The sequence below is a fragment of the Acinonyx jubatus genome, chromosome A2 (assembly GCF_027475565.1).
Source record: "Acinonyx jubatus isolate Ajub_Pintada_27869175 chromosome A2, VMU_Ajub_asm_v1.0, whole genome shotgun sequence".
NCBI lineage: Eukaryota > Metazoa > Chordata > Mammalia > Carnivora > Felidae > Acinonyx > Acinonyx jubatus.
In genome coordinates, this window is record NC_069383.1 from 60,193,103 (window position 1) to 60,216,272 (window position 23,170).

The 23,170-nt window shown below is 34.2% G+C and overlaps 1 protein-coding gene across 7 annotated transcripts in view; it reads left to right on the plus strand.

Moving 5' to 3' along the window:
• Positions 1–23,170, plus strand: part of AGMO (alkylglycerol monooxygenase) — a 383,176-nt gene that overhangs the window by 353,306 nt on the left and 6,700 nt on the right. Inside the window, exon 14 of one of the 7 annotated variants that reach the window (XM_053218388.1) lies at positions 3,918–4,719. The exons of the other annotated variants lie outside the window; for them this stretch is intronic. Coding sequence (XP_053074363.1) covers positions 3,918–3,986 — 69 coding nt within the window. The 3' untranslated portion in view covers positions 3,987–4,719. Of the gene's footprint in view, positions 1–3,917; positions 4,720–23,170 lie in introns of those variants that run through there. 7 annotated transcript variants of the gene reach the window in all.

Consider the following 23,170-nt stretch of genomic DNA (forward strand, 5'->3'; position numbering starts at 1 on the left):
ATCAACTCAAAATGTCCTTCTCAGAATTGATGTCAGAAGCTAACTGCCATCTCACAGCTTAACTGAATATTCTAAGGTTACGTCTGATATGGCCAAACAATGTAGTGTCCCTGTAATCGAAGAGTGAACTGGTTTCTTCCAAGGCAGATCATCTCTTTGGCATGTCAGCCTGAGTTAGACATGAACATAGTCCACTGATATTTAAAGAGTGCATTATCAGATATTATAAAGAGGTAACATAGAGCTCAAAGTTATGCTTTTTGGATATCCTCCAGACCCAGGTTTGATAAGTTGTTAGCCAATAAAATCTGATGTGAGAAAGGCTGGTTTTTATTAGGGTAGAGGATAAACAGGACTAGAGCAAGTAAAGCCAGGACAAACTTTGGTCATATTCACATATGTGAAACGCATACACAGAAGAGGCTGACTTGTTTCTTTCATTCATTTGATAAATATTTGTTGAGAATTTACCAAGATTTGAATAGTGAGAGGTGCCTAGATGCCCAGGTGAGAAGAGATCTGTGGAAAAAAACTGTCAAGGAAAAGCCAAGTTTCACATAATGAATATAAGAATTTGGATAAATCCATTTAAACAGTACTCAAATAATTAAGAAGATGTCTTAAGATATTTGCTAGGTTTGTGCTTGTCCTCCCTGAATTTTTCATAAACCAAGACATACTTATTTACTCATTTGAACAAGAAATAGTCTTAGGGATTAGCATTGAGTTTTTATTCTGACCTAGTATGAGTAACAACTTTAATAGGAACTGAGTCACCTTAGCAATGGCTAAAAAAACAAAAATCATTAAGCTGACTTTTCATCTCCCAGATTTACATATGTTTGTTTAATGTTTTATTTTTGAGAGAGATAGAGCATGAGCAGGAGAGGGGCAGAGAGAGAGGGAGACACAAAATCCAAAGAGCCTCCAGGCTCTGAACTGTCAGCCCAGAGCCCAACACAGGGCTCGAACTCAAAAGCCGTGAGATCGTGACCTGAGTCAAAGTCCACGCTTAACTGACTGTGCCACCCAGGTGCTCCTAATGCATATTTTTAAAAACATATAATACTAAGATTGATATGAGTATAATGAGATGCATATACTCAAACTTTGGGTAAGATTACATATTTTCAGACAGTTTTACAAAGGGCTTTGACAATATACATTGAAAAATTTAGAGTATTTGTAGTCTTTGACACAATAATTCCAACCACAACAACATGCCATAAGAAAATATAAAGATTAAGAGGCGAGGAAGGTATGAAGATCAGGAAGAAGAAAGGAAAGAGGAAGGAAGAGAGGGACAAAGACAGGGAGGGGAAAAAAAAAGAAAATACAAAGATTAGCTGAAGGATTATTGTAGAGAGATTACCATCACCTTATTATTTCTTAAGGCAAATAATCAAGAGCAAATGGAATGCTCAGTTTCAGGGGAATGGATAACAATTGTCAATAATAAAATGACACGACTTTGAAAATCTTCTTTTTGAAAAAATATGTAATCACATAGAAAATGTTTACATTGTGTTAAATAAAATGCATATCAAAGTATTTAGTATGATTCTAGCATGCATTGAACAAAAACAGAAAAAGAGAGAAACAAAGAAAAAAGTTGAAGGAGTTAGGCCAAATGTTGATAGTGTCTCCCCAACTATTGCCCCTTACTCGTCAATTAAGATTATTTTTATTTTCTTTATGATATCCCTACTTTCCAATATTTCTATGACTAATATATATTTTTATTACAAAAATTAAAGTTTAGATTCTTCCCAGTATTTCTAGATGCATAATATGAAACAAAAGTAACTTTTTAAAAATGTTGTAGATATAATTGGACCCTGATACTAATACTGCCAAAACTGGTTTGATCCTATTCATGGCCCAAACCATTATGTCAGATTTCCTATGGGCAGTCCTACCTAATTACCTAGTGTTGGGAAAGGAAAGTGGTACTCAGACAAATAATCACGTACAGAGTTCCAGGGGCATGGGATGATATTCTCGTGTGCAAGATAGTTAGAGGTCAAATATTTGGCCACAGTACATACACATAGTTCCAAAGAATAGTGAGGCTCTATGAAATCTTTTTCTTTTTTTCCCTTTTAGATTGTTCCTTTTGTAGAACTTTTTGGAAGACTTGATAGGGAGGTATACTATATACCTCCTTAGCAAGACCAGATCTCTGACTTCTGCAGTGAATTTAAATCTGTTTTATTCTCATTACCCACATGTAATAATCCTGACACACATCAACAGGAATAAATATTATATATCAAAGTGTCATCAAAATGTTACTTCAAATAATAGAGTTTCTATTTGACAGCCTGAAGGTGTGATTTTTCTACCATGTTTGCTTAGAGCATGTACTTGCAGTACGTTTCCCAAAAAACTGCTAATGAAAATACTTTGCACACTTGCATGTTTATAGTTTCTTTTATCCTTTATCAGGAATCAAGTAATTGTACAGATCTCAATAATACAAATGCCATAGCATTGCTGTTCCTTTGAAGTTAAAGGTAGTGATCATCATAATAAATTCTAAATGGGAAGGGATAGGCATTAATCAAGGATATAGAAAAAATGTGTGCTTCAGTGAAAAACTATACATTGTCTAGAATCTTAGAAAAGACCTTTTCAGGTATCAGATTCTTATTCTAGGGAAGCTATTTTACAACCCTACAAATTATAGATAACTGATAGCAATGTAAAATAATTCTTATCTGTAGACATGTAAATTGTGTTCTGTCCAGTCTCTCTAACCCACATGACAAAAATAAATTTTGTCTCCTATTGCAATTCATTTTAATGCTTTGTAAATGTGCCTGTTTTTAACATTCTTCTTGAACCAGTTATAAGACCTGCATGGTTTCCTCACCAAATACGATCTCTTAAAAATGTCCAATTCTTCTATTTGAGATTCACTTTTTTTTCCTGAAATTTTCTTTTTTATAAGGATAATAGAATAGTCACTTTCCACTTGAAAATTTTGTGATGAATTTCAGTATGACATAAAGGTATTACTGAAACTATAGTTTTTATCAAAATTCTTATCTTCTAATTGTATCATGGGTATCAAATAATAACATTTCTAGTAAACCTTAGTATCAATACTAATTTGATCAGGAATAATGATCCAGTTAGAGATCCCAATTACTCTGACATTTTCGATTTTCTTCACATCTTCTAGATTTTGAAAGAAACTGGATTTCAATATTTTCTTTAAACTTCCTTTTGGTCATTCATTTAAAATTTACAAGGTTATTGGATTCTAACAATTATGCTTCCTCTGCACCCTTAAGATCTTAAAGTGGAACTTGCATTAAATGTAAAATGTAATCAGATGCAATGCTTGATCCCTGAGTATTTATGGGTTCCATACAGACCCATGTGTGTGCATATGAAATTAATGAAATGGCACAATATACATTTAGCGATCACCTGCTAATTCATAGATCCTGCAGAAGAGGTAAAACTGTGTTCCTTGTGTGGAATTTCTCTCCCGAGGGAGGGCAAGTGGCTATTCCTTGAAGGAAGCAGATGCTGAAATTTAATTTTATGGATAGCATGTTTAACATTCAATTGCACAACAGTTTTATAAAAAAAGAGCTCCCATATGTTCGTTCTCCCTTTAAAAGGAGCTGTACAATTCCACTATGCCTGCAAACAAAGGCAAGGTAGCATATCCAACTCCTCAGCAAGGCAAAAAAAAATATCAAAGTTGACTGCTATGAAATCAAGACTCTGTGCTTGATTTTTTTTGGGGGGAAAGAGAATTATGTGTATGGCTGCCACTATTGCCCTTTGTCTCATCAAGGGAAATAAAGAATTCAAGAAGAAAAGCAAGGAGGAATCTTTTTTTTTTTTTTTTTTTTTTGATCATGACATTTCCCCCCTCTCTTTCTGTGATTATGATGCAGGTAAAGCTGTTATTTCATGAAAGTCACCTCTGCCGCAGTCAGCATTATCAGCCAGATCCAGAGATTTGATAGATGACATAAGAACTGAGCTCTGGCTCAAGGAATTGACAGATGAACGTTACTTCCAGAAGGGTTGGAATAGATTCATGGAAATCACCCTGTAACTCTGATCCGACACACATGTCCTCAATATCCAGAAGCCAAATAGAGGCCAAATGATTCTTTTACATTTTCTATTGGCCCAGTACCAACGAGGCACACTGATTCAGAAAAATAAAAAATAAGTTTATTCAATTTGCCTCTCTTTCCTTCTAATCTTGGGGGGGATAAATCAAAAATTTTAATGACATTATTTTGTTTTTCCAAATGCTCTTATGGTTTTTATTATTTTATAAGATTTATGACTATCATCAGAGAGAATAGCATCATTATAAGCCCCCATATCACTTTGGGCACCTACTTTTAAAAAAAAAGTAGACTGATTTTATTTCTTTCAAGGAACAGATATTAAAAACCACATATGATAATAATAACTATTATCACATATTGACATCAGTCAATAGCCAGTTTTAGACTTGGTTTTATAACCAGCTCTAAAATTTAAACACTTCTAAAATGAAATTAATTTTCTATTGAAATAAGTTATAAATCCATATTTAATGAATTATTTCTGGGTTAAGGTGACATGTTATTAATGTATTAATACATTGTAATGTATTACATCTAAAGACTAACTTTGATATGTGCAAAATACTATGTCAAGTACTTTAGAGAAAAATAAATTGACTTTGGTATTTTCCCTTCCCTGAAAACACAGCTAGGTAGGTACCTAAGATATACAGTAGCCATAGTGAACACAATTAAGAGAAATAAGAAAACGAAATTGGTGGTTTAGAGGAAGTGGAGATTCTGTATTTTGGAGAACTGTGATCACAGAAGATTCCATGAAGGATGTAACACTGAGGCCCACCTTGACCGTGGGATGTAAAAATCCAGGACTGGAGGAGAAGAGAGTCGGAGGGAGGGAGTGTTAAGAGCTGTACAACAGGAAAGATCTGGGCTGTATTCAGGAAACATGTAATGAGCTGTCTGGTTTGTCTGGAAATATATTGGGGGATTATCAGGAGAGCATAAAAATAGTTTCTTATGTCTATGCTCCTTGGAGAACACATTCATTCTCATGGTTTAAACCCCTAAAATTCCTTAAATCCATCTTTTGCTGTCCTTCCCCATAGCCAATAGTACTGTAGTTCTGGCCACTGGCCGCTGTCATCATCAGCTTACTGAACAGGGTCCTAACAGCCCTCTTGTCCAGGTTGCCAGGCTCCATACCACACCACAGCCAGGTGCTTATGAACAAATCTCTTCCTATCACCTGTGCTGAAAACCTCTTGGTTGCCTGTGCTGTCTCATGCAAGCCTCATCTCTGTGTATTCTCTTCTTGCACTTTTGTAGTTTGACCTCTCCGATCATCTCTTAATTCTTCCAGGGAGTCACTTTTTAACTCCCCTGATTGTTGTCTCTGTACCCAAAATGTTCCCTTTTTTCATCTAGCAAACTCTCCTTTATAACCTAATGTCTCATTTTAAAAATCTATTTGATTCAATCATGCATTCATTCATTCATAGCTACTTAGTTGAGGAGATACTGTGTTCCAGGCACTTTATTCTTCCAAAATACATTCCTTGTTCTCCTAGATTGTATTGGGTGCCCCTGCTACACACAGCACCCTGTATTGTAATCATCTGTGCAGTTGTCTGTATTAGCTATTCTAATTCAACCCTCATAAGGGTAGAAATGGCCTGGTTGATGATTGACTCAAGATTAATAATCATTTGCTGAATAAATGGTTTAGTTATCACCTTTATGTGGATGAATGTTATATAGATAACCCATGCACAGAGGTAATCAATAAAAATTTGATCAATAAATTAATGAATTTACTCTTTTCATATCAAACATTATTCTGCCAGATTTTCCTTTTTTTGTTTGTTTAGATTTTCCTGTTTTGATTAATCTCCTCAATTTGTCGCACATTTTTAAAATTTTTGTAGTAGTAATTTACAAAAGCATCAAATGAGATCTTCCTACTTCAGTTTGGTTTTGAATAGACCCGTTCAATTTTACTTTAACTCTCAATTATGTTCAAAAAGAGTCCGGCTGGTCCCCTCTACGACAAGCTTGACTGTGAACCTCACACTTGAGTTGTGTTAGCCTTTCTTCATACTTCAGGTCCAATCCAGTACTTAAGCCAGCAGAAGTACCACCTCTATCTACTCTGAAGCTACCCTGAGTTTGGATCTTGTTGCATCTCTCATTTTTTTTAATTACAAAATTTTTACAGTACAATTTAAAAAAAAATTTTTTTAATGTTTATTTATTTTTGAGATAGAGAGAGACAGAGCATGAGCAGGGGAGGGTCAGAGAGAGAGGGAGACACAGAATCTGAAGCAGTCTCCAGTCTCTGAGCTGTCAGCACAGAGCCGGATATGGGGCTTGAACTCATGGACCATGAGATCATGACCTGAGCCAAAGTCAGACACTTAACTGACTGAGCAACCCAGGCCCGCCTCAATTTTGTATTTTAGATTGACCCACATTGGAATATAAAACTATAATTAATTTTTTAATTCAGTTTTTACCTACTTTTTATCTACCTTACAGTAATTGGTTGAATATATCAACCATATATTCTTTTTGATAGATTTAAGTCTATTAATTCCTTTATATGATTTTAGATGCCTCTCACAAATTTGATATACAGTATTTTTATTGTCATTTAGAGGTATATGATAATTCCCCTTCTAAATTATATCAACTGACAGATTAGTTATCAATGTTATTTATATCCCAAATATTTGATTTTCAGTATATTTATTTATTCTATTTTTATTCCTTTTTGATCAGAAACTGTGGTCTGTATATAATTTTATTTTTATTTGTTACGAGACATCATATATATATTATTAGTAATGCTTAATCTTCTTACTAAAATTTTACTTGGTAATCTGTACATTTTTAAAAGAGAGATATTAAAATCTCCAGCTATATTTATGGGCTTCGGTACTTCTTTTTTGTAATTCTATCATTTTTCTTTTTTGTGTTTTAAGATTAATTTGTTTGGTACATCCAGATTCAGCACTGATACATGTTTACAGTGAATTGTTCATTTTATAACATTAAGTAATACCTCTCTATCTTTAAAACACTTTCCCTTAAAGTTTACTCTACCAAATGTCACTACTCTTAATCTTCTACTTAATCGACTTCATATATAGTGTGCTACTTTTTTCTTTGAATCTTTCTGTATCAGCAAGTGTGAACATATATGCACACATAATAAACATAATGAGTGGATTAAAGTTTATTTCATCAGTTTTAATTTGTCATATATTCTCTATGCTTCTTTCATCCTGTTCTTGCCCCATACTGTATGTTACATTGACTATGATGTGTGTGTGTGTGTGTGTGTATGTGTGTGTATGTGTGTGTTTTACAAAATTTATTTTACTATCTTGGGTATTATATGTTTCAGTTCTTTTAGTGCTTAGTCTTACATTGTAATGTTGATTTAATAATGCTTTGAATCTTACCATTCTATCTCCAAAGTTGTTATTAACTAGGATTTAATTCTAACTAGTTTTAAACCTCTTATTTGTTATTGATGAATATTATTTAATTTATTGTAATAAGCCAGTGTTCACTTGCTTTTCCAAAGTATACCTCCCTTGTTGGTCTTTCTTTTTCCCGTTTTAAGATTGCCTACCATATTTCCTCCTTGTTTTAATTTGATTTTTTCTGAAGTATAAGATATAAATTTTTGGGATTTTATAACAATGGTTTATGGTTAGTAAACATTTTTCTTTATTTGAAAATGATTTCACTTTACTTTCTTTTTATTCTTTTTTTTTTTTTTTTTTTTAGTGTACATCCAAGTTAGCATATAGTGCAACAATGATTTCAGGAGTAGATTCCTTAATGCCCCTTACCCATTTAGCCCATCCCCCCCTCTCACAACCACTCCAGTAACCCTCTGTTCTCCATATTTAAGAGTCTCTTATGTTTTGTTCCCATCCCTGTTTTTATATTATTTTTGCTTCTCTTCCCTTATGTTCATCTGTTTTGTATTTTAAAGTCTTCATATGAGTGAAGTCATATGATATTTGTCTTTCTCTGACTGACTAATTTCGTTTAGCATAATACCCTCTCGTTCTATCCATGTAGTTGCAAATGGCAAGATTTCATTCTTTTTGATTGCCGAGTAATACTCCATTGTGTGTGTGTGTGTGTGTGTGTGTGTGTGTGTGTGTGTGTATCACATCTTCTTTATCCATTCATCCATCGATGGACATTTGGGCTCTTTCCATACTTTGGCTAATGTTGATAGTGCTGCTATAAACACTGAGGTGCATGTGCCCCTTTGAAACAGCATACCTTGTATCCCTTGGATAAATACCTAGGAGTGCAATTGCTGGGTTGTAGGGTAGTTCTATTTTTGATTTTTTGAGGATCCTTCACACTCTTGTCCAGAGTGGCTGTACCAGCTTGCACTCCCACCAACAATGCAAAAGAGCCCTCTTTCTCCACATCCTCACCAACATCTGTTGTTGCCTGAGTTGTTCATGTTAGCTGTTCTGACAGGTGTAAGGTGGCATCTCATGGTGGTTTTGATTTGTATTTCCCTGATGATGAGTGATGTTGAGCATTTTTTCATGTATCTGTTGGCCATCTGGATGTCGTCTTTGGAGAAGTGTCTATTCATGTCTTTTGTCCATTTCTTCACTGGATTATTTGTTTTTTCGGTGTTGAGTTGGATAAGTTCCTCATAGATTTTAGATACTAACCCTTTATCTATAGGTCATTTGCAAATATCTTCTCCCATCCAGTCAGTTGCCTTTTAGTTTTGCTGATTATTTGCTTCACTGTGCAGGAATTTTTTTATTATTTTTATGAGGCCCCAATAGTTCATTTTTGCTTTGGTTTCCCTTGCCTCTGGAGACATGTTGAGTAAGAAGTTGCTGCAGCCAAAGTCGAAGAGGTTTTTGTCTGCTTTCTCCTTGAGGATTTTGATGGCTTCCTGTCTTACATTTAGGTCTTTCACCCATTTTGAGTTTATTTTTGTGTATGGTGTAAGAAAGTGGTCCAGGTTCATTTTTCTGCATGTCTCTGTCCAGTTGTCTCAGCACCACTTCCTGAAGAGACTGTCTTTATTCCATTGGATATTCTTTCCTGCTTTGTCAAAGATTAGTTGGCCATACTTTTGTGGGTCCATTTCTGGGTTCTCTATTCAGTTCCATTGATCTGAGTGTCTGTTTTTGTGCCAGTACCAGACTGTCTTGATGATTACTGCTTTGTAGTACAGGTTGAAGTCCAGGATTCTTATGCCTCCTGCTTTGGTTTTCTTTTTCAAGATTGCTTTGGCTAGTCAGGGTCTTTTCTGGTTCCATACACATTTTAGGATTGTTTGTTGTAGCTCTGTGAAGAATGTTGGTGTTATTTTGATATTGCATTGAATATGTGGATTGCTTTTGGTAGTATGGACATTTTAACAACATTTCTTCTTCCTTTCCAGGAGCCTGGAATATTTTTCCTTTTGTGTGTGTGTGTGTGTGTGTGTGTGTGTGTCTTCTTCAATTTCTTTCATAAGCTTTCTATAGTTTTCAGTGTATATAGATTTTTCACCTCTTTGGTTAGATTTATTCCTTGGTATTTTATGGGTTTTGGTGCAGTTGTAAATGGGATCAATTCCTTGATTTCTCTTTCTGCTGCTTCATTGTTGGTGTATAGGAATGCAACCAATTTCTAGACATTGATTTTATAACCTGCCACATTGCTGAATTCATGGATCAGTTCTAGCAGTTTTTAGGTGGATTCTTTTGGGTTTTCCATATAGAGTATCATGTCATGTGCGAAGAATGAAAGTTTGACCACCTCCTGGATGATCTGGATGCCTTTTATTTCTTTGTGTTGTCTGATTGCTGAGGCTAAGACTTCCAATACTATGTTGAATAACAGTGGCGAGAGAGGACATCCCTGTCTTGTTCCTGACCTTAGGGGGAGAGCTCTCAGCTGAGAGCTTTACCCATCACTTTACTTTCAATATTAAGTGACAGGTTAGCTGGCATAGGGCTATTGGTTGACAGCCAATATTTAGAGATTTGCTGAGATTTGAAAATAGTTCTTTACTGTTTGACCAAAAGTCTGATATATTTATATTTTTCCTCTTAACCTAATATATCTTTGTTTCTGGTTCCCATTAAGATTTTTGTTGTTGTCATTAGTCTTGTGCAGTTTCACTAAAATGGTATAGTTTGTTCTTTGTTTCTCTTTACCTTTCTTGGGCTTCATTGTGGTTTCTCAGTTGAGGGATGCAATGGCTTCTATTTTTCCTTCTCTCCTGAAATATTATCATCCATTACTATTTCTAGTGTCACCTCCTCACCATTCTTTTTATTTCCTCTTCCTTAATTCCAATTCTACATGTTAGATTTCCATGACACCAACTCTTTTTCATATTTTGTTTCCATAACTCTGTCTATGGCATTTCCATCCTCCAGTTTCCTAATTTTATTTTCTTCTCTATGTAATCATTTTTTTACCAGCTTCATTAGATTTTTAAATTCAATAGCTATGTTTGTTTTAAGATGTTTTTATTTGCCTTATTTGTAAATTTATGTATTTTTTAGTCTCTTGCTGTTCCTTATTATTTCTATTATTTTTTTAATTCTTTAACTTTTTAAAAATTATTTATGCTATTTTTTTCAGTTCCTCTATTACTTCTTACATTTGTGATATAGATTTTCCATTTGCTGAATATGTTAAAATCTCCCTCGGAATTTTTTTTTGAAGTGTGTGTGTGTGTGTGTGTGTGTGCACACGCACACACACACACATTTAAACTTTTACTAGGAGCCCTTTATCAGTGAAGATTGTTATATCCCTGGGCTTCTCAGGTGCTTTGGCATTTGAAAGCATCTCTATGGTATTCAACATGTCTTTATTTGGGGGGCTCAGCAATTTCATGTTATTTATGTTAAGTTCTCTGCTTTGGATGTTGGAACCACATTCACTTGTAGAACAATTTTGGCTTTTCAGTTTCTTACAGAGCACTTTTATTTTCCTTCACCTCTAGAATAGAGGTGAGATCCTTATATAAGAATATATATAAGCATATATAATCTAAGCTTATATAAGCATAGATCCTTAATCCTCTAGCATAGGATTAAATCTTCCTTGCCACTTCTCTAGGCTATTACTTATTTTTTCTAGTAACTTTTCATGGATTGGGCATCATTTAGAAGATTATCATTTCCAACTCACAGCCCCCAGATTGAAGGCCACATTTCATGCCTTCATTCTACCTCTGGCCTTGTATTCCCTCCCTTTTCTGTTCTTTTCTCAACATTTAATCTTCTCTTTCTTTCTTTTGAGATAAACTACATGTTAACTTTCTAAATGGTATATTTAGCCAGAATTCTGTTGTATTCATTGAAGAGAGTTCTCTATCTGTATAATACGTCACTCTGCAGAAAGTCCCAATCCCTTGTATATTACATTCTATCTTCTCTGTATATTATTATCTTATATTATTTTTTATGAATTTGTTCTTACACATATATAGAATCATGATGTATGGTCAGCGGATATATGTTGATCTGTTGATCCTGACATTTCCATCTCTGTGGTGTAATAAGCAATTCTTAGTTTTATGTTTTATATTTTATGTAAAAAATGGCCTAAACAATAATATACTTGATTTTATCTGGCATATTCTGAATTCAATATGCAATTTGACCATTTTTTTATATTGTAACTTTTTTTTACCATTAAGAAAATTTATTATTATTGTTTAATCTTATTATTGCTACTATTTATAAGTGATGCATATAGAATTTCATTCCAAAGATTTGGCTTATTCTTTCACCATAAATGTATAATTGTTATGGTGTTAATGTCAAGGCTTCTGAAATTTAGAATTACTCACAAGTATGTTCATTCGTGGCTATAGTTAAAAAGGAAAGGGAAAGGGAAAGGGAAAGGGAAAGAAAAAAGAAAAAGAAAAAAGAAATCCTGTAAGTCATCACAGAGAAAGTATAGTTTTCTAACTCCCATTTAAAATTTCCTCAGGAGAGCAGGCAAGCCCTTCATGGACTTGAACAGAGTTGGGGTTTGATCACAAAGCCATAAATTCTCTTTCTGATTGCTATTTGGCCTGAGGGCTTGTTGGAAGCATCACCGTCCTAGTTAGACTGTTTTCCAGCTTTTAAATATACTAGAGTATGATCGTATTATGTGTTGACCCTGATTTATGTTGAAAACTCAGAAACATTTTTTCCAGAAGAAGTGCTTTGTGTATGTGTGAGCCTTTGAGGCCTGGCCCCATCTGAGAGTTGACTGGCTCACCTCAGTGTACTGTTCATTTATTCAGATGGCTGGACTCTAAAGGAGGAATCTTTAAATATCCAGTGGTATTTCAGTGAAATAAATATTGTGAAGCAGATATGGGTTGTTTAAAACATATCACTATGATGTAATATGTCAATGCTCAATTATACATTTGCATGCACCTTAAAAAATTCTGTCTCCAGAGAGAAACTGATTGTCATAATACTGCATTTCAATTAAACCCACATCCTAGGCATTCTGAGGTCCAAATTCCTGCAACCCTCAAGTTAATGTGTTCCATGTTGTGGGGTTAATTTACATAAAGTTCTGGAGCTCCTGCTGCACTGTTTCAAATCTTGGTAGCTTTGATATTCTCCATAGTGCTATACACAAATATTGTAAACTAGTTTTCACAGAGACAAGTTATGATTATCAGCAGGAATTAGTTTCATACAGTGATCTCTAACCATATTGTACCAGAACATTACCCAGACCCCCTCACTTCTGAACTTCATTTTTCAGTCCCTATAAAACACATCTGTTCCACTGTGTGTGTTTTGAAAATTAAATATACTAATATCATCCTGACTGACCCGGCCACCAAACTCATGTGGGAGAAATCCGGTCCACAACCCAAGCTGTGTTGAGTCTTCAGGTCTTGTGGGAGCTTGTAACTCACTTCACCACAGCAAAGAAAAAAAAAGCAAAGCAAGAGAAAAAGGAAAAAAAAAGAAGCAAAACAAAGAAAAATAACATTTCTAAATATGTGTGCTTTCTTCTGATAAGAGCATAGAGAAACTTAGTCAATTACAAAGCAATTTAGCCAATATTCATATTCATCCTGGTGAAATTTTCAAGGTCACAACAGTCATCACATCCTAGGATTTTGTAAAGTTTCTCTGTAAAATTTCTACTTCATAACAAAAGGAATCCCAGTACTAAAAACTCTGGTGAACTAGTTCATTAAGAGGGTCAGAATTAGGTCAAGAGAAAAAGTAGTGTTGAAATCAAAATACAGTTTAATTATAACAGAAAAACTTAGTACTTGGTACATCTCATTTGTTGTGACAGAATTTATACTGGATTTATTCATTTGAAAGTTTGAAGTAAAACTGGGGCCTTTGGAGGTTTTATAGGATCACTGCTGTCAAAGATATAGTTAGAAATAGCAAAGGACACAAAAAGTTGAGGATAGTTAAAACATTTTAAAGCAAAATTTTTATGTCAGAGAAACCAAACTAAATATTCTCCTGTATATTAACGTAAAGTGAAGTGATGTCATCTGTACATTCAAGCTGATTTTAGAATTTGGAATTTACTGCCAACTCCAAGATACACTCTGCTGTCTTATTTGATCCTCACAAAAGCAAACACATCCATTTAACATGTGCTAGAGTGATAAAGATTCAACATTAAAAATTAAAGGAGGTAAGGGGCCCCTGGGTGACTTCCTCATAAGCATAGGACTTTGGCTCAGGTTATGATATCATAGTCAGTGACTTTGAACCCCCTCCCCCCCCCCCACCCTGCGTCAGGTTCTGTGCTGACAGCTCAGAACCTGGAGCCTGCTTAGTATTCTGTGTCTTCCTTGCTCTCTGCCCCTCCCCACTTGTGTGCGTGCACCGTGCACTCTCCCTCTCTCTCTCTCACTCTCAAAAATAAGTAAACATTAAAAATTTTTTTCAATTAAAGAAGGTAAACTTACAAATAACCAGAAACAATTTAGACCTCATCATCATCTCTCTCTCTCCCTCCCTTTCTTCCTTTCTTTACCTTTCTTCCTTCTTTTCTTTACTTCTATTCTTTTTTCTTTCTTGCTTGCTTTCTTTCTTTCTTCACTACGTTTTGCCATTTAATCAAAGGGCAAGATTGGTTTAAATTATCAGACGTCTACCTAGAGACTTTCCTTTGTTAATTTCTTCAGTCTGGCAAAATAGTTCTCAAACGTGAGTGTGTGAAAGAATTACCATTAAGGGTTTGTATACACAAAACCATGTGTATTATACTATAGGGGTTATTTAAGGGATTTCCTAGAGTAATTTTAACTCTGGACAACTTTTGAGGCATGTGCTAACTTCAGAAGCTAACCAGGGAGGTTCTATTTGCCCTTATTTATGAGAATTAGTAACATATTTCTCCAGAATCCATAAAATATATCTTTTGACATAATTATAAACATATTGTAGATACAAAGATATTTTCTGAAAACTCATACTGTAATAAAGTGTAATTTTCCCCTTATCCAATATTTGATATTGGTTACAAGCTTCACCCTTAATTTTTATCATATAGTAATTGCTTTTAAGGATCTTCCCTCTATCTTCATTCTCTCTCAATGAAGAGAGAAATAATCAACAATTACTTATGGACTAGATAAAGACTAACAATTTTGAAGTTTTTGTTTTATAACTTGATCTAGACAATATATTAGTGGCCAAACTGTATTTCTTCCCCCAACCCCAGACTTACTGAGATATAGTTGTATTTCTTGAACTATAAATGAAAACAGGCCAAGTATTTTACCTCTGAAATTTCTTTTGCTCTTAAAACCCATCATGATTTACCAATAATCATGATTTGCCAATTTACCCTTTGGTGATGTCCACTGAGTTATTTTTCAAAGATGAACCTAATGTGTATTAACATTAAAACTTTTATGTGTCAGAGTGCTGGGAGAACAGATTATGTCCAAGGTGAAGATAAGGGATTTTGATATCGAGAAATGGATGTTTTGGGATCCATCTCTGCCATCCTTTGCCAGTATTTACATATATTTCACATGTGTGGAAAATAATTTGGTGGGGGGCGTGGCTATTTTATTTTATTTTATTTTATTATTTGAGTAGAGTCAGCACACAATGTTGCATTAGTTTAAGGCACACAACATAGATATTCAACATCTCTATGCCATGCTCACCACAAGTGTACCTACCATCTGTTACCATGCAACACTGTTACAATATTGTTCACTGTATTCCCTATTCTGTGCCTTTTATCCTCATGACTTACTCATTCAATTACCGGATGCCTGTTTCTCCCACTCTCTTCACCCATTTTGCCCCTTCCCTCTGGAACCATTAATTTGTTCTCTAGAAAACTGATATTTTTAAGGCTTTTTGCTTGTCATCCCCTCTGTTATTTCAATTACCTTATGGTGCTGGTAATTAGGGCAAGATGAAGAAGTATTTCTGATGTATACTTTTTATTAAAAACTTAATTATTTTGGGAGCTATCCTCAGACATCTCTCGCATTACAATATTGTGTTGGCCAATTCTGTTATTTTTTTCAGATAATAGAACAGAATAGACCTTATAAATTTTCCATTTCCACTCTAATTGGACAGAAAACAAAGCTAACATCCAGAGAATATGAAGTATTTGATCATTTCATGACAAAAGGGACAAGAAATCAGGTTTCAAGTTTCTCAGTGTTTTTTCCAGGACACTGATGTGGAATTTTGAATGCTTCTTTATCCCGTGATTGTGATTTTCAAAAGTGATAGATGAGGATACAATGGGATGAAAGAAGTAAAAATTAGAATTTCTATTTACAGTTGTTTTATCTCATCCTTCTTTTAAAAGAAATGTCTTTTTTATGAAGCTTATAATACACAAATAATAATTGAAAAATTTAAAGGCTAAATGAAATGGGGGGAAGAACTGTAATATTTTCATAATAAATTTTAGAAAACATTGCTGTAGAAATTGACCTAATATCAGTAGTAGCAATAATAACAAAATAGCATCAACTTAAACTACTGATATTTGTTGAGCACTTGCATATATGAAACCCCAAGTTTTTATGTCCATTCTTTCATTTAATTATTTCAGCTACCTTGTAAGATAATCCATATTTTTCAGGTAAAGCTACTGAGATATAGCAGCACTAAATAACTTCCTCAAGATGGAATTATTGAAAGCCACTTCTTTTGTATTCAAACATACAACTTCAAAACACTGAGTTTTGAGTACCTGAGGAAACACTCTATCTGCCGAATGAAGATGATTTATCTCTTATTCATATAAGAATCCTATAAGGTAGCTATGGCAAATAATCATTTTACAAATAAGCCAAGTCAGTGGGAAATTTAACATATCTCTGTGATTGACCTCATTTTAGTAAAACATTTATTTTATTTAAAACTTTTTTATAACATTTATTCATTTTTGAGAGTAAGAGAGACACAGTGTGAGCCAGGGAGGATCGGAAAGAGAGGGAAAGAGAATCTGAAGCAAGCGTAAGGCTCTGAGCTGTCAGCACGGAGACCGACGTGGGGCTTGAACTCACGGACTACAAGATCATGACCTGAGGGGAAGTCCAACGCTCAACTGACTGAACCACCCAGGCGCCCCAAACATTTTTTATATTTAACCACGACATTGTGAAGATAATTTTACCTAAAGATTTAAAAATAGGATACATACAAAAATACCAGTCCTTAATAGATACTTCACGAAACATTGTGTAGATCTAAGCGTGGATTCAGGGGCTATATTGCTTACCAGTGAGTTCTGTCAGCAGCGGACTGCCTGACGAGAAACAAGAGTGTGACATATATGTGTATAATGAGTACAACCTAATGGGGACTGGCTCAATGCAATTTTTTGTGCTTGTGTTTGCCCTTGAAGTAGGTCCCATGCTATCTTTTCTTATGGGTGCCATACCTAGCACTAAATAAATAATAAATAGAATAATACGGGTATTTATTTTTAAAGACTATTATTTTAGTGGTTGTGACTTTAAGATACTAGATTTTACTAAATTGAATCTATACTGAAAATTTTGAAGGCTTTTCAACTGTTTTGATTGTCTAGCAGGATGCTTTACAATAAAGCAAAGGTATAGAACAGTAATTCCTTGCTGGCATTTTACTAGTCTTCCTCCATTATGTCCTTTAAATTTGGCCCCTTCCTTTACATTATATTGTCAGTGTTAGTCAAAAAAACTTATCATGCCATCAGCTTAGTTCCACTTAGAATTGTCTTGACTCAGCTTTGCTTAATATATATATATATATATATATATATATATATATATATATGTATGTGTATATATATATACACATACATATATATATACATATACATATATATATATTTATTTGTCAAAGAATATTTCAAGAAATACTACTACTAAAAAATTATGTCTATTGTAGAATTTTCATGGAAGACTATTTCCATTATATTGCTCAGCATCCCCCTGGAATAATATCTGTGTATTATTAAACAATTATATAAAACAATTATTTTTAACATAATTTTAGATATGAGTAGGAAATTGGGCACCTGGGTGGCCCAGTCGGTTGAGTGTCCAACTTTGGCTCAGGTCATGATGTCATAGCTTTCGGGTTCAAGATCCGCGTCAGGCTCTGTGCTGACAGCTCAGAGCCTGGAGCCTGGTTTGGATTCTGTCTCCATGTCTCTCTGCCACTCCCCCACTTGTGCACGTGTACATGCTTGTTCTCTCTACCAAATACAAATATTAAAAAAAAAAGTAGATATGAGTAGGAAATTTAATTAAATATGAAGGATCAAAACAGTATTTTGGTGACAGAAGTGGGAATGAGGATCATTAGAAACTATTATTTAGTCTATATTTTTTGTCATAAAAAGGAATTAAAATTAAAATTATTTTAAGACACTGAGAGATGTATTGGAAGGCTGGCATCATAAAAACTCATCAAGAACATTGAACTCCATGTTTCACAACAGAATAGAAATACTTCAAACAATGATCAATCTATAATTGTACTTACCCACTAAATTCTTACTCTACTTTGTAAGATAATTATATTTTCCCAACAATAATTATATATTCACAGTTTTAAAAGCATCTTTTTAACTTAGGACCATCCATCTGAAAAAGCTGGCATTATTGAAAACTGTCATGTTTCAAACTCTACCTATCATTTATATCTCCTTATCTGTCACTCTCTGTTGTCACCTTTAGGTTACTGAATCTTTTTAGCAAGAAAAATAGCACACTTTAATTGTCTCTCCTATATGTTCATAGAACTTTATATTTAAAAAATAGTGAATATTTATGATAAAGTTGTGAAAATTATGAAGCTATTATCCGTATTTCATAGATGCAGAAACTGAAATTCTGAGTAACCTCTGGAGGCAAAAGAATTTGTGTTGACTTGGGACAATCTGATCCTCTCATTCTTTTTCCAGAGTTCTTCCAGTTTGACTAGGTTTCTGAACCTGATCTTAAATATAAACAGAAGACCTTTTGCAATATTTTATTAATGTAATTTCTTGTATGTTTTACATAAAACTGACCATTGTATAATGTGGAGGTTAGAAGCACCAACCACCCATGCAGTTGAAAATCTTCATAACTTTTGACTGCCCCAAACTTAACCACTAATAGCCTACAGTTGACCAGAAGCCTTACTGATAACATAAACAGTTGATCGAGACATATGTTGTATGTAATATTATTATATGCTGTATTTTTACAATAAAGGAAGCTATGGAAAAGAAAGTATGATTAAGCAAATCGTAAGAAAAATACATTTACGGAGCTGTACTGTGTTTATGGAAAAAAAAAAACTGCACTCAAGTGGCTGAGTGCAGTTCCAAACTGTGTTGTTCAAAGTTCAACTTGTATATTAAGAGTTTAAAATAATATTTTTAAATATATGTGAATGAAAAGAAAAATGTGCTATAATGCAAATGGATGATGTAACAGCTGATTGTTTTTTTCCTGACTTGTGGGAAAACTAAGACATCAAGTGAAACAATTACATATTTTGACCTCATTGTTTCCTAAGGGAAAAAAATATATTCTTGCCCATGAAATGTGGAAATTTCACATCTTTCCAATTCTTGTATAATTTGAGCTCTTTCCCAACAGTTCAAGATATCGTGTCTCCTTTAATAATCTTGGCTTTCATAATTAAAACCCTAATTATCATCATCATCATCGTGGTCATTATTGTAGTTATCACCCTCGTCAGCATTATCATTATTTGGAGAAGAGGAGATATAAGGTGTTGGTACAGGCTCACACCTTTTTTATAGCTTAAAAGCTAGAAAATATGCTCTTTGAATGTTTGTAGTGTTTATGTAATCAGTACCTACATTGCCAAGGCATACTGAAAACAGCTGGGTGCCTGCTGCCTGCCTCCCTCTTTGTTGGAACTTTTGCCAGAACAGGTAGTCAGAAATGGAAAGTAAGGGAAAATTCAGGCATCTGGGGTGTCTCTCAGGAAGGCAGCTGTGGCTTCCTTAGGAAGCAATCATTGTTTGCCATCAGCCAAGACTCTGTATACCCTTGGGTCCAGTTCTGGCATGGCTGGCCTAGTAGGATGCAGTTTATGACTTAGGACTTACGCGAGAAACCATTTGGGCAGTCCCATCTCTGGCAGAACTTTGAGAGAAATCCCCCAAGCTGCAAGCCATATGTGGGATGTTGGCCTTCTATTTAGCCTACTCTGGGAGGTTCCCATTTACTGGGGCTCTAATCATCCCTTTGACACAAGCAAAAACAATACAAAGAGATCTTTTCAAAACACATCCTTCCAAGATATACTGTTGTGTTTTAAAAACCAGACATCACTATTATTTCTGTAAACATGGCATTTTTTTCCTAAAAATAAACTCATTTGTTAAGAGACTTCCTTTGTTTCCTAGATAGTGGGCAAGTACAAAGAATTTCTTTTAACAGCACACTGGAAGTCCTTGGACTAGCAGTGTTGAATGGTATTCTGCATTTGCGAGCATATGGTCTTTCATATATAAATTTTTGTACACCAAGTATTAAAATTTGCCTCCATGGGAGAAAACGTAGGCTCTGATTGATGTCTGGGAGATGCCAGGAGCTGGCCTTTATTATGTACACTACACTGAACATCAATCTGCTGTTGTGATGAGATTATTTGGCAAGGTAAATAGGTAGGTAAACTAGGTAGGTAAATAGCAAGGTGAATATTGGTTATTATTTGGCAAACAAACCACCCCTCATTCACCATGAAAATTACATTTTGGTAAGCTAGACTTGAATGGTTGTCTTGATAATTTTTGTTAAAACAGAGCTTTGATTTTAGAATGTAAATGCCTTAAATTTCAGGAGTCAGAAATAAAAGGGAATTAGAAAGGTATAGTACTTTGAATTTTAGATTAAGTGTCATGTTTTTCCCCATTACAAAGAGTTCTGTTAGGATACTTAAGGACCATGATTAATCCAGCAACATTTTATTAAAATATCCTCAGTTTTGGGGCTCCTGGGTGGCTCAGTTGGTTAAGTGACTGACTCCGGCTCAGGTCATGATCTCAAGGTTTGTGAGATCAAGCTCTGCATCCAGCTGTGTGCTGACAGCTGAGAGTCTGGAGCCTGCTTCGGATTCTGTCTCCTTCTCTCTCTCTGCCCCTCCCCTGTTCACACTCTGTCTCTCTCTCTCTCTCTCAAAAATAAATAAATATTTTAAAATTTTTTTTTAAAAATCTTCAGTTTCAAACAAGCTGTATATGAACCAAATAATTTTGTGCCGATGTTAGGCATACTCAGGAAAATTCAATGAAATGTTGTTTTAGTTGTAACCAGAACTTATTTGCAGAAATATGAAGTTAAAAAAAGAAAGAATTTTTAAATTCCCTGAACCATCTTCTTTTTTTTAAAAAAAAAGTACAGTAATAGTTTTTAGGGCAGGGAATCAGGCTATTTTTTAAACTTTTTAAAAGTTTATTTATTTTTGCGAGAGAAAGAGCAAGCAGGTGAGGGGCTGAGGGAGAGAGAGAGAGAGAGAGAGAGAGAGAGAGAGAGAGAGAGAGAATCCCAAGCAGGTTCCACACCATCAGCACAGAGACTGACACAGGGATGTAACCCATGAACTGTGAGATCATGACCTGAGCCAAAATTAAGAGTCAAACCCTTATCCAACTGAGCCACCCAGGTGCCCCAGCATCAGGTTATTTTTAATGCGTTTCCATTACTAGTTTTAATATATAAGAATGTCTCAGGTCAGATTAGGTAATGTTCATCGAGTGACTAATTTTTCCTACTCTTGTTTTATTCCCAACTTAATAAAAACTAAAATAGACTATCCTTAGAATTTTTCACCGCTCTGATATTTTTTTTCATTCTCACACCTAAAAAGGTAAAGAATGTGAGGCTCCATTGTAAGTACAAGAAGAAGATTATGAGTGTAAACAGATGCTTTTTATAATGTACGCCTTTGCTAAGATATTTTTCCGAAAGAGTGGTTAACGTTTAACCTAACGTTCATTCTCACAATTGATATTTGGTTCTTTATTAATTTGACCTTATTGTAACTTGCTCCCTGTATCTCCGTATTGCTTTTTATCCAGCATTTCAAACTAAAAAGTTATAAAAAAAAGTTTTACCCTTCTGCATTAAGAATTTTGATGATTAGAAAAATATAAAGTCAGGTTTCAGTTTTGACAAGACATATGTTTTGACCATTTTATGAATATAAATCATATAATCAACTTTGGTTGTCTCTTTAATTTTTCTCCATGCTTTAATTGTGGTAAGCTTGGCATTTCCTTTTACCTGTCATTTGACAAACCTCAAGCTGGGGGCAGAGTACTAACCTGGAAAAAAACTAACCTGGAAAAAAAATTGAGAATGAAGGCTGTAAATCTAGACTATGTATATTAAAATATTTATAAGTTTTCTAGGAAATGAACATAAATTGAAGATGTATCATTGTGTATGAGGGAGAGCAAGAATGTAATAAGTAATCAAGGGCAATTTTAAAATCCCTATTACTGGATGGTAATACCCTCAGAACAAGAGTTGGTAATATTGGAAAATTTTAAAGTCTTGTATCTATAAAGACACTGAATTCATAATTTAGAATTCAAAGATGAAAAATCCACAGATGTTTTTGAGAAATGTAGCATCTATTTTCACTTTATGCTAATTACAGTTTATACAATTTTGACCAGATGGGTTTGCATACACAGTAGCTAATTCATGACAACTGTCTTCAAGTATATTCTCTGAATTGTAGGTAGGTCTTGGAGAACTCCAAGAGATCTCTAATGTTCTTATTGATATTTGTGGTTTCACATGTTATCATGATAGCTCAAATGTGGTATACATGAACAGTAGATATTTCATAGGGGTATTGTTGAAAAGGATATACACTTTCTTGAGCTATGTGGACTCTTAGAATAGTGAATAAATTGTGATACCCAACAGGAGATAATCATCTCTGGGGAGCTGAAGAAATGGTTACAAATGAAGATTCTGTATTTGTTATCTAAATTAACTTAGTACTTTTTTGTCACTAAAATTAGAGTCCTTTGCCCCCACTGAATAGTAAAATGCCTGATTTTTAAGGTTTTAGAATTCAGCTTAATTATTTAAAATTTTTGTTCTAATGTTTGAGTTTATTTTCTTCTATAAAAACATGATCATGGTATATTTAATGTATTATGTTTGAAAATTTATATCAGAATATATGTAATGATTGAAGGAAATATATATTCTTTTTAAATAAGGCATTGTTATCATGTGCATTAATATAAACTTTCTTTTTATATTGTTTTTCCCTCAGTTAAGAATTTTAATACATATTTAAAAACTAATGCAAAACAATAATGTTTGATTTAAATCTTGATAGTAGTAAATCCGATAAGACCACATATTAAAGATAGTGGTAATTGTATATGCTTTGAATAGGGTCAGAGAGAGAACACAAGACTTCCAAGTAATAGTTGCAAATAGTTGGAAATTATTTCTCTTAAGCCTTTGTTTGTCTGTGCATGACTCCTAGTATTTTAGTCATATATATATAGAATGTACTGGAAGTTAAATCAGGAATTCCCAATTTCTCTGGAGTTGGCATTTGTCAAGCTGTATCCTTGAAAATTCAAAGAAAAAGAAATGTATC